At 38.9% G+C, this 13,000-nt stretch overlaps 1 protein-coding gene across 1 annotated transcript in view; it reads right to left on the bottom strand.

Moving 5' to 3' along the window:
• LOC306853700 (slit homolog 3 protein-like) overlaps window positions 1–13,000 on the bottom strand; it is a 178,845-nt gene that overhangs the window by 2,501 nt on the left and 163,344 nt on the right. Inside the window, exons 33-35 of the mRNA XM_079391309.1 lie at window positions 3,277–3,431; window positions 1,465–1,753; window positions 124–329 (exon numbers count right to left, since the gene is read on the bottom strand). Of these exons, the coding sequence (XP_079247435.1) occupies window positions 124–329; window positions 1,465–1,753; window positions 3,277–3,431 (650 nt within the window). The remainder of the gene's footprint in view (window positions 1–123; window positions 330–1,464; window positions 1,754–3,276; window positions 3,432–13,000) is intronic.

Below are 13,000 nucleotides of genomic sequence, written 5' to 3'. Positions count from 1 at the left end.
ACAGTAAGACCAGAACCATTTATTATGAAAATAAAGAGTTTTTTAAATCTTGTTTTTATGTTCTATTCTATATGTAAATAAAAAACCTGAATAATGGATGTCTCCTGCAGTGCTGCGTCTCACCTGTTTCACAGGACGGCCCGCTGTACCCAGACTGGCAGTGGCAAACCGGCTCTCCGCTCTCCGTCACCCTGCACTCTCCGTACACACAGCGCAGCCCCTTGCAGACGGCAGACTCTTCCCGCCTGTCACAGAACTGACCCGAGTATCCATCTGCACAAGAGCAGCTGTACGAGGAGCCCTTCGGCACACACACACCGTGCATACACCTGCACATGAGGAGAGAGGGAGGAGATCACTGCCTGATACCAACACAACTGTGAGTAGGTCAAGATAATGAAAATTATCACAATAATTTTTTTTTCATATCAGTCGATATCGATAATTTTCACGTCAAATTTTTATTTATTTGAAGTTTAAAGCCAGATTTTTGCTCCAAAGTGAAACCAGACTGTTCATTTTCCTTAAAACATCCTTGACAAAATGTATCTCTAAGAAATGCACTTTTGATAGTAGTAGCTTGAGTTAGGATGCAGAAGCAAATTTTTGTTCATTATCAGTAACATCTGTAAGAATTGTAGCAACCTCATTTTTATATTGTGAAATTTAATTATTCTAATTATATTATATTATTATTTTAATTATTATTATTATTTGTATTAATCATTGGTCTTCCATAATAGCATACATTTAAATAATGATAATCACAGTATATATAGCACCTCAATACCATGTTAAGAATATAACAATATGGTTTTTAGGTATTTGTATGAAAAACAGTAGTCTAAAGACATTTAGTATACATGCACAAATGCTATAGCTTAATCAAAATACTGTAATTATATTTCATTACTCATGTCTAAATTAATCATATAATAAAGTTCAATATGAATATTCCACATTTCTGACACAAAACCATACTGCAATTAGTGTTACTACAGTAAATCCATGGTAAATGATGGCGATTTGTAGATAGCAAAGGTATTGTTGCACACAGTGTTTCTCAGCGCGGTTTCATCTGGCTTTAAAATCACCGAGTCATTTGTGTTCTTTGCTGAATTCAAGCGCTTCACACTGGATCTCACACACTGAAAAAAATGATACTACATTTTTTAAAGGTAAGTTCTTGCAATCAATTTATTTTAGCTACATTTAAATATAATGTAGCTAAAATAAATTGACTGCAATCACTTACCTTAAAAAAATTGAGTAAATTCAATGAATAATTGTTTTTCAGTGCAGCGCTGTTTAGTGCTTGCGTGACCGAGACTCATCTGCTTTAATGAGCTCATTTAAACTTTGATCTCTTCAATATCCTTTTATAGTTTTCAAATAATAATTATCGTTATGGATTAATCGGCCAGCCCTAACTGTGAGTGTCTGTGCACCTGCGGGTGTCTGTACCTGCTGCTCTGACAGGGGCTCTGGGAGGTGGTCTCTTCACACAGCGGGCCGCTGTGGCTGCTGGGACACTCGCAGCTCACGCCTGCCTCTCCTCTCTGTCTGCAGGCCCCGTGAGCACAGACGCCGCAGGAATGACAGCCCGGCAAGATGCCCTCCACCCCTGCCAGCCCACCGCCGAGGTCCTGGAGCTCACCGTTGAGCCGTACGTCATGAATGCAACCGTTAAAGGACTGGAATGGACGGTCTGGACCCGGTCGCAGGCCTGCTGTGTCAATCAGAGAGGGCACACCTAAAATACCAACAACAGGCAAATATTAGCACACATGCTTATGCAGTATTGGGGAGTAACTAGTTACATGTAATAGAATTACATAATTTAATTACAAAACAAATGTAACTGTAATCTATGGAAGCCCGTTTCTGCCACTCAATAAAAAAATGTAAAAGGTAATTGTGACCTTTTTATCTCACAATTCTGACTTTTTTCTCATAATTGTGTGATACAAACTCGCAATTCTGACTTTTTTCTCATAATTGCATGATATAAACTTGCAATTCTGACTTTTTTCTCATAATTGCATGATATAAACTCGCAATTCTGACTTTTTTTCTCATAATTGCATGATATAAACTTGCAATTCTGACTTTTTTTCTCATAATTGCATGATATAAACTTGTAATTCTGACTTTTTTCTCATAATTGCATGATATAAACTCGCAATTCTGACTTTTTTCTCATAATTGCATGATATAAACTTGTAATTCTGACTTTTTTCTCATAATTGCATGATATAAACTCGCAATTCTGACTTTTTTCTCATAATTGCATGATATAAACTCGCAATTCTGACTTTTTTTCTCATAATTGCATGATATAAACTCGCAATTCTGACTTTTTTCTCATAATTGCATGATATAAACTCGCAATTCTGACTTTTTTCTCATAATTGCATGATATAAACTCGCAATTCTGACTTTTTTCTCATAATTGCATGATATAAACTCGCAATTCTGACTTTTTTCTCATAATTGCATGATATAAACTTGCAATTCTAACTTTGTTCTCATAATTGCATGATATAAACTTGTAATTCTGACTTTTTTCTCATAATTGCATGGTATAAACTTGCAATTCTGACTTTTTTTCTCATAATTGCATGATATAAACTCGCAATTCTGACTTTTTTCTCATAATTGCATGATATAAACTTGCAATTCTGACTTTTTTTCCTCGAAATTCTGACTATTAAGTCAGAATTGCGTGATATATAAACACACAATTGCGAATTATAAAGTCAGAATTATGAGATATAAACTAGCAATTCGGAGAATATATCATTCTTTTTCTCCCCCTCAAAACTGGACTTTAACTCGCAATTGTGAGTTTAAATCACGCAATTCTGTGAAAAAAAAGTCAGAATTGTGAGATGAAAAGTTGCAATAACTTTTTTTTTGTTTTTTTTTAATTCAGTGGCGGAAACAGGCTTCCATAGTAATCTGTTACAGTTACTGAGAAAAAAATGTGTAATTAATTTACAGTTACTTATGAAAATGTTAACGATTACAAAGGGAGTTACATCTGAATATTTTCACACACATACAGCTATGATTGATTTCTTTCCCAAATTGCATTGACTGCTCGAAAATATGAGACAGCAATGTTTCAGGAATTTAGGACACAAAATAGGACACATGCTTATTCGATAACTGTTTTATTTCCTGTTTAGGTTTATGTATTAAGCCTATGCTTTATTTTTATTAATGTTTCAAAATGTTTGCTATTTGAAAACATTTTGTGTTTTAGATGCTTACCGCCTATGTAGAGCTGTGTGTTGTGGTCCACAGCCGGAGGACGGGGGAGTTTGCCCAGGCTTTTCGGTGCACCTTTATCCACCACCAAACTCAGCGTCTGATTCTGGATCAGCACCTCCACCGTGTGGAAAAGACCATCGTTCACTGACTCCACACTGCAAGACAGCAGAAGATAGCGAAAATAGATATACATTTACTGTATTTTAAAATGATAATTATCCAAAATGAGTGTTAAATTAACCATTTTTGGTTGAATTTTAATGTATGTTTGGGAAATTGTATGTGTACATTGTATGCTTTTATGAGTGTAATGGTTATGTGCGCATGGATATGGTTAGTGTATTGGCACTTTGCTACAATCTTAAGTTTCCCTAACGGGACAATAAAACCTGAGTCTGAGTCTAAATTCAATATTTATTGCATGAAAATAATTTTTTTATATATTTTTTTTCCAAGGAGGCAGTATCAGTCAAGAGCACACTTGAGATTAAATATGAGACAAATAAATGAAAGAAAGGACGAGAAAAGAAAAGTGTTTTCTGTTTGAAGAGATTTTAAAATGTAATTTATTCCTGTGATCAAAGCTGAATTTTCAGCATCATTACTCCAGTCTTCAGTGTAACAAAAACCTTTAAGAAACATTTCTTAAAATGTGAGCAAAATATCCTTATTTTTGTGCCATTTCCAATTAAGCTTTTATTTCAGTGTGAAAATATTATTTAAATTTGTCCATTTTGGATACACAAAATTCTAGCTATAAAACGACAGTTTTAGCCTTAATGACTGTTTTAACTGAGCGTATCATGTCACCGTTGGGGTAAAGTAACATTTTAAGCCCTAATGAAAAGCCTGAATGTGCAATACAGAATATCTCCCCGCTGTCTGAAAATGCCATGGTTTCCACATTAGACTCCGTCAGGTGTATTTCCAGTGAATTTGGCACTGATGTGGGGAGAGGTTATGTTGTGGGAAAAGGAGAGCTTGTGTTGGCCATGAGTTCACTCTTTCTTTGAGTTAGCACGCTCAAATCACATCCTGCTGAGTTTGGCACTGTGACTGCGTGAACTCCTGAGAGCGATTCTGTTTCACACGGTCATTTTTTAACCATTGAAGAGTGCCGTTTGTTCCCGGGTTCCACGAAACCTCCATGAAACATCTCATAGACTTTGGCCGAGATTCTGCTGACTTCTAGGACTGTATTTTGCTTAAAGGTGAGATTTAGGGTTATGAACTTATCAGTAGCCCCTGAACTATGAGAAAGCAGTCTGCTCAGGCAACAGAAAGCCCAGTTTTGTATTGTAGTAGTTATTGCTGGAAGGAGCACAAGCAGTTACAGACAGCTAGAGACAGTGGTTTGGCAAAGAAGCCCAGAGACCAACAGAGAGAGAGAAGGGGGTGCGAGAAATGATATTGTGGCGAGTACAGTATATCTTAATCCCCACCTCAATTTAAAACAAGGTTTTCCTCTTTTTCTGTCTTTGGCAAAAAATTAAAATAAAACAAATAATAAAATAAAACAAATTACATTTATATCAAATATATATATTCTATGTGTGTGTATGAAGAGTTCATTAGTTCATTTGCAAAAACTGATTTTCAAAAATCACGTTTTTTCATTGTGCATTCCAATTAATCTCAATCTGCAGTTGGGTTATTTTGATCAGGTAAAAAACAACAACAACAACAACAAAAATACTAGCTAACTAACACAATAAAATCACATAATAAAAAAAAATATTTTTGAAAATGTAAATGTTAAATTTAAAGTTTTCGCAAATAAACTCTTCATATATATATATATATATATATGTGTGTGTGTGTGTGTGTGTGTGTGTGTACTAAACAAAAAAACAACAACAGAGCATTGCCAGCACAAATACATTAAGCAAACAAAGCATTAAAATGAGCTCATTTTTGCGGGCAGGCAGCTAGTATTTGCGCTGGCCCACAATGCTATTTTCCATTGCTGAAATGCTGAGGCCATAGGTGCCGATAGAGATCAGTGTCCCCAGATATAGGGGGTACGGTTCACGGAGGTCTTGGCTGAACAAAGACCCAACACAGGCGCACGTGTGGTTTGCATTACAGGCCCATAATTCAATCCCTGTTGCAAAATAGGCTTTTGCAACAAACACTACAGTCTGCGGGCTGAGACCCCCCCTAAAAACATCTCAAGCCCGTCCATTTGATACATCAGCACCACCATAGATGAACGGCTTTATTATAATATAAGGACATTTTCATCCACTGTCTCTGGTTTTGACAGCCGTCTTTCATTAAGAGAAGCCTACACGCCAGCTGGGAAAGGAAATGGGAAGAGTATTTTGTGGAAAAGGTGGTGAGAGTGGGAATATAACAGAGCAACAAGGAAGATTCTATTATGAGAATGAAAACATTCTTAATCAGAACATAAATATCACCATGGGGGACAGAAGTCATCATTTGGAGCTAACAAAATGTGTGCAGTGAAGCTCTAGCACCACTAGGAGGCACCATATATCAAGATGTAGCCTAGCGCTTGCAACTATCTGCCTTTTGTTCATATTCTGACAGAAAATATCCTGAGGCCGTAATATTTTTAGAACAGGGGGGGGGGGGGGGGGGGGGGGGTTGAGAAGGTGGAGTGTCTTTGATGTGCGGCTAGCCTACATATTAGCTTCAAGCAGCCCAACAGAAACCCGTGAAGATTTCAGCAACCTCATGTCACCCCTCTCGCACGAGGGAAGTCAATTTCCTGTCAGCTGAAAATAAAATACTCTGTTTTTCCTCGAGCGAAACCGCATTATAAATGACACATACACAAAGTTAGCAACTATTACCGGCTCCTTCATCTTGGAGAGTTATCTAGATCAGAAAAGCTGTAGACATATTTACATTTTCCAGATTCAATTACGCGGCACTATCATTTGCTTACACGAGCTAAGAGTAGCGGACTGCAGCTGTGAAGTCAATTATGCCCTTCTGGGACGTGAATTGCTAAACAAGCTTATGTAGCGTTCGATATATCATGGGGTGTAACCAAGTAACGTTAGCTTTACTTTACAGATGGACTGAAGTTAACAGGTAGCATCAAAACACTTGTAAGTAGCAAGGAACAAGGTCTCATTCTTGGGATGAGAATATGTAGCTTTCCTGAAGCTCAAACAGTAGAGCATAGCGCTAGCAATGTTAAGGTCTTGGTTTGATTCTTGAGGAAAACAAGAACTGATAAACTGTGTACATGAATCAAACACAACCCTTAACAATGTAAATCACTCATATATGCGACTAAATCTTCACTCTGGGCGATTACATATTAGCCAATGGCTAATAAATTCTTAGATTTTACTCGCCAGTGTGTGAATTGGAGGCTAAGTATATGTTTAAAGCAGATATATTTTCACTCGCCGAACACTCTGAGCGGGGCTAAACGCTAGTGTGAAGGCTCACTACTCACACAAGAGCAAGAGAGTCTTAGGGTGTATTCACACCTGTCTTGTTTGCTTCGACTGAATCAAACTCAAGTTCGTTTCCCCCCTTGGTGCGGATCTTTTGGGCAGGTGTGAATACAGCAATCACACTCGGGTGCGGACCAAACAACCGTAAAGAGACTCAGCTGAAGAGGTGGTCTCGGTTCGCTAAATAGCAAGTGAACTATTTTCCTGTCAAAATAACAGAGTTCATTTGGAATTCTACAACCATATGATAGCCTACTTATGGATACTTAACGGTTTCTCTGATAGTGGGCGGAACTAATGAGCAAATGACAATCTCATTGGCTGGCGCTCACCTATTATCGATTTGATTTCAGCAAATCAGTTCGAGTGAACGCAGACAACGTCATTAATATTCATGAACCTAGCAGCTCATTAATCCTTAGTGCATCTTAAATTGTTATTAGTAGTAGAATTCGTATTATCATTATTATTCATTTTCTTTTTTACAGAAACACTGAATGACCAACAATATTTTAAGCACCACCAGTCCTAAGTTCAGTTAAAATTACAAATATGCATTCATACATGGTTACCAAGTTTTAATTCTAAAGGCCATTGCCCACTGAGTCCGAAATTTTCATTCGAAATTTTCGCACGTTGTGTCAATCATGTTTACACACTGCCTCTGAAACTCTCGTCCGTCTTAAAAAATCGGACCAGGTTCGATTTTCTGCGTTTTCGCATCCGTAGCAAGCATTTTGATAGGAAAGGATGACAAATATGAAAAAAACGAAAAACACATAGGAAAATTTCGGACTCAGTGTGCAAGGACTTAGATTTTTCATAATCATATTATAATGCTTGACTGACTGATGTTTAAAAATCTGTGCAATTTTACAAACATTTAAGCTTTAATTACATTTAAGAGAAATGTAGACACAATAAAACTTTGTGTGTGAACTGTTAACATTAGCATCCCTTAGCTTTGACTGTGCTTTCTGCTGTTGTTGCATTAGCGCTGTCACACTTAGCCAAGCCGGACTTAGCGCACCACAACCATTTAATATTCTTAAACCCAATGAACTTACTTCATGTCCAGTCACGGTTCAGGCTGAATTACCACTACTTTCCCCCCATTCAAACATTCTGCTTGCACAGGAACTAGGGCTGTATACCTTGGAGAACCTGGCGATACGATACATACCTCGGTACACAGGTCACGATTCGATACGTACCTCGATACAGAGCTGTCTCAATACGATTTGATACAATGTGACACGATTCGATACGATTCAATAAAAATACATGGGCCAGAGCCAATTAGTTAATGCTGAACACATTTACTCAACAAACAGAACTCTGCATTTTTCTTCAATTTAATGAAGACAAAAGTGCATTATAACAAAGTGCATTTTGCTTAAATATTTGCAACTTTAAGTGCTCTGATTAATTGTACACAAATTGTATTAATCTGGAAATTACCACAAGTCAACATTTAACTTTCCAAGGGTACAGTCTGAGCTCACACAAGCACAAAATCTTCTTCTTATTATTCTTAACTTCTTATTAAATCTTCTTATAATTCTTTTTTGTGACACCATGTACTGCCATAACATATTTCACTATGAAATCGCTTAAATGCTACATCTTGCTTTAACATTTTCCATGAGTTTTTTTGAAACTCGCGGGCGCCGCTGCGCCCCCTAATGGCTGGGCGGAGTATCGATACTAAGGGCTAGAATATCGATACTGTATCTTTTTTTATTATATCGGTATGTATCTAAGAATCGATATTTTGAGCACACCCCTAACAGGAACTTAGTGCTAATCTCAGGCGAAACGAAAACAGGCCGTAAAAACATACCCTGACCCCTCCTTGTTCACCCTAGTGCTGCTCAGTGTTAAACCCGGTTGACATGCCAAACATTAGCTGCATTTGGAGAGCTGTGGTTAGGCGTGGCGCAGGATGGCGAGCCCACGCTGAGGAGCTGGGGACAGGGAGCGCTGCAATTCTTACATTCTCATTCAATTTCCTGCGATGTTTCCACAAACTGCCGCCTCTGCTGAGGAACTGCCCACGCCGCCGCTACTCAAACCGTCCCGTATACGGGACGCCTAACTTTACTTCACTATATTACAATTAAATCCTAATGTAATCATGACAAACTATATATCATTGGAAAGGTCTATGTCTCCTAAGTAGATACCATTTTTTGTTGTTACAAATTATGTAGGAACAGCAATAGATTAATTTATGACAGTGCACCAAGAGTCTATGATAAATCTACATCATAACAGGAGTTCTGACCTTTGTCACAAAAAGTCTTTATTTCCTTGACTTTTTCCCTATCACATGTTTTAGCAATCATCATATGTTATATACCATTTGAAAGCGGGGGTGTCATATTACAAAATGTATTACGGTCTTTTAGAATCAAAACGTTTTATAATCTTGACAAAATACATATCGTTGGAAAGGTCTGAGTCTCAAGATTCCATATTTGGTAGTTATTTTGTTATAGATGTAATATTGAGAGAGACATTGATAGATTTGTGACAGAAATGCGTCAACCAAAAAATCAAACCAAAGTTTGAATGGCACCCGGTGGCTGTTTTTGGTATAACGCCTAAACAAAATTTCATATGAACCTCGATTTTTTTTATATCAACTTCAAATTTGGAACACAACTTATGTACACATATGGCTTTAATTTTATACCAATTAAATATAATTTTTTTTTATATATAAAATAAAAATAATAATACATTTGTTTTACCGTAAATGTAAACTTCTATAACTTTTTAATACTAATTTTTTAATAAAAATGATTTCACTTCTGTAATAATCTGCTAATTGTCTTCTTTAAAAAGCGACCAACCTTAGGTCTGTATTCAAAAGCGTTCATGAATTATAATAATTTAAGTTTGCATAGTGCACTTTTCAAAATTTTTCAAAAATGGGGATGACAGTTAAGGGGTTAAACTAATACTCAGATTAGCGTGACATTTAGTAAAGGGCAGCGCATTAACACGCTGCATGGGCCCGAGCATTCATCTCATGGTAATGAGGCATTACTGCTAGTTAACAGCCTCCATCGCTCTCCTCCCCAGTGCATTTATCAGTCTCTCCATCCCTCCCCTCACCCGCACCTTCCGTCAAGGCAGGATCACATTGCAGAGATAAGTGTCCTTCACTCTTCGTCGGCTCTCAGTTGCTCTTCATCTCTCTGGGGTCCGATCTGTCTCTTTTCCCACCGCCCTTTCCCTCTCACCATTTCACTTTTCTTCATCAGCATTCCTTGTTTTTACTGTCGGGGATCTCTTGAAGTTCAGCAGGGACGAGGTGTAAGAAGAGCTGAGCGAGACCTGTAGATGGTGTGGGAATCTTACTCTGATCTTCGCCCCACAGAGTCTTTATGACCCAGTTCCACATTTGAAGTCAAGCACCCGCAGAGAGCCACTGAACCAGACTCGGCTCAGGAATGCTCCAACCACAGCCTCAAAACTCTAGCTTCCACGGTGGGAAAACCAAAGCAAGGGAGCTGCCCGAATGCTGCACCCACGTCCAAGCGTTGTAGCGTAGGACGGGTTACCGCTGGCTCTGTTAGCTCTGGTTACACATTGTTAACGCTAACTATGACATGGAGAACTCGGGAGCACGGTCGCCAGACGGTGTGCCATTGCCAAATAATCTAAATTGAGACGGAAGGATGTGTTGTCTCCTTGCACCTCTTCTCCTCACATATGAACCTCATTCTTTACCCCAACACAATGGGGTGCAGACATGCCAAAGCCACACAGCATAATGTCGCTTGGGGAAAAACAAGATAATTAGAGGGTGAGCATGGATCTGTGATTAACTGTGGGTGCCATTATACAACTTAGACTTAGCGGGGACCTGGCAACAAAACTTACTTCATTTAGTCACACCACTGCATATTAATTTAAATGGGATGTCTAATGCTATTTCATGCATTCTGACTTATTTACACTGTTAAAGTGTTGGATTCTCATGCTAAACATGGCTCAAAAACGAGTTGGAAGTATGACGGAGTTTCTCTGTGCCAAAGACACTCCTTCAGGGTTCGTATAAGTTTTTTTTTTCAGAGTATGACCCTGTATGACATCACAAAGGGCGGAATTCCTTATATGGGCACTTCTCCCAGAAAAGCGAGCAGACATCAACCAGAGTGTGAGCAAGAGCACGCCCATCAACATGCTTCATCTGTTAATATGTTAGCCATAGTTAACTTAAGTCAATAAAGTTTTTGTTCCTGTTTTATTTATGTCGATGATTGCTATGGCCGCTACGCAAAAGCTTTGCGTGCTCGTGACCCTTTAGCTCCGCCCACGGCACACCTCCAGGAGCTCGACAGCTGTATCTGTGTTTTATAAATCTGATACAACTAAAGATATGATATGAAGGATGCAATACTACCCTATAGGTACTCAAGATTAACATGAGATTGTCAAACTATGTGTGTTATGTCCACTTTAACTGTTTAAGTACACAATTGAGTCCTAGTGGTTAGTACCAGCTACCTCGCATTAAGCTGTGTTGCTCATATAGTGCTCATTCTGCCCAGACCAGCCTGAAAAATACAACTCTTAGCAGGGTTTAGCTAAATTAATGATACTATCGGAGATTTTGGTCATGCCCCATTCAAGGAGATAGAAGCTGTACTGTATCTGTTAACTACATAAAAGTTAGCTGCCGGGTGTATTCCAAGATGTCTGCAACTTGAAACAACAGTTTATTCCTTTGCTCTTTATCTTCTTCTAAATAAAAGGCCGCGAAAGTGTGCAAGTGCTTTAAATGCATGCTTGCAATTACTGCTAGAAACACTGGAATTAAGTGCATGTATTCTCAGTTCGCAAAGACAAGGAATCTGATTGAAACGTTATTTATCATGCTGTGACTCCCTCACACAGCAATCGATTCAGCCCTTGCTGCAGGCAAAAGGGAAGAATGGCCCTCTGCAGCAGCAACGGGAGGCACTGGATCAATACAAAGTCATCAAGCAGGCAGGCACAGCCCGAGCACCCAGCTCACCGCTGTTCACGTCTACTGCCTGCTAAAACAGCTGCCAGTCACACATGTTCACGCTCTACTTCTGCAGACGCAGATGAAAAAGATGCCAGAGACCCTGATTTACGCCACATACCAATTCTTAACAGACAAGGACACCGATTTCTATCTCGAAATGCTTTGAAACTGTACGCTGTCATTAGGTTTGTGTGCAGACTGGATTTAAAAGCTTGAAACTGGGCTCTTGAAACCCATTACAGAGCCTGTGCTCGGTTAATGACATCCGCAGTGACCCACCAGGCCGGAGTCAGGCACCATCTGCGCCAGACTCAACAAGTCTGTTGTCTGCTGAAAGGGCAGGGGGTGAGGGCTAAGAGCTCTGTGTTTATGGGGGCTGCAATGAGCATAGAAATCATGGCGCTGCAGCACAGAAGCGTTCACATGGGAACCGGCCGAGAGAAGCAAGCTCTCGCCCGAGGCAGATTCAAGCAGGTCATGTAAACCTGGGGCTCCTATATTGTTTTATGGTGTGCCACGAGCTTACAGGGATTAAACCTCCCTGAGAACGGCGAGCAAACTTTACCCGCAAACACGTCTTTTTCACCCTGCACTATTCTGGACGAGAGCAGGGGGCCTCCTTTGAAACGCAGTCATTTTTTATGGAAGATGAATGAGTGTGTATGTTTGATGTTTTGAAATAATTTAGGGTGGTATATGTCTATTTAGATTATGGTGCTGCAAAAACAGCTGGCTGTATGGGTTTATTTACTGTGTAGAACAGAAGTGTGATTGTTTGTTACAAAACCTGGTGAGCTACAGAGGGAGCAGACTTCTAAGAGCTTCGCAACTAAAATGGAACGTCTTAAGTGTCAATTTGGAATGTTCTGCATAGGAAGCCACAAATAACATTCCTCATGTGAGGCGCACTTGGAGACTTGCAACTGACTCTGTTGTTAGCATGTTGCAGTTCACAATGCAATGCTCTAATAAACATAAATATACATAGTACACACAAATATTAGGTAAAAACATTTTCAATTATATTAAACTATTTATGAATTAAATTTGACAAAATTTTAATGAACTTTCACTCCAAGGCATTTTGTATTCCCACTAATGGACAGTCGGATTAAGCCCAGTGTATTATGGGTGTTTTTCTACCTTTTTGGCAAGAGCACATTTTCTCTGTTTGCTCATGTTGCACCGATTAAAAAAATGGCCTTTCTACTGATAGACAGCCAAGTTTTATTGAAGCCCATCTTGTCAGTGGTAAATTACC

Source organism: Barbus barbus (genome assembly GCF_936440315.1).
Source record: "Barbus barbus genome assembly, chromosome: 33".
NCBI lineage: Eukaryota > Metazoa > Chordata > Actinopteri > Cypriniformes > Cyprinidae > Barbus > Barbus barbus.
This window is presented reverse-complemented; position numbering and strand designations above follow the sequence as displayed.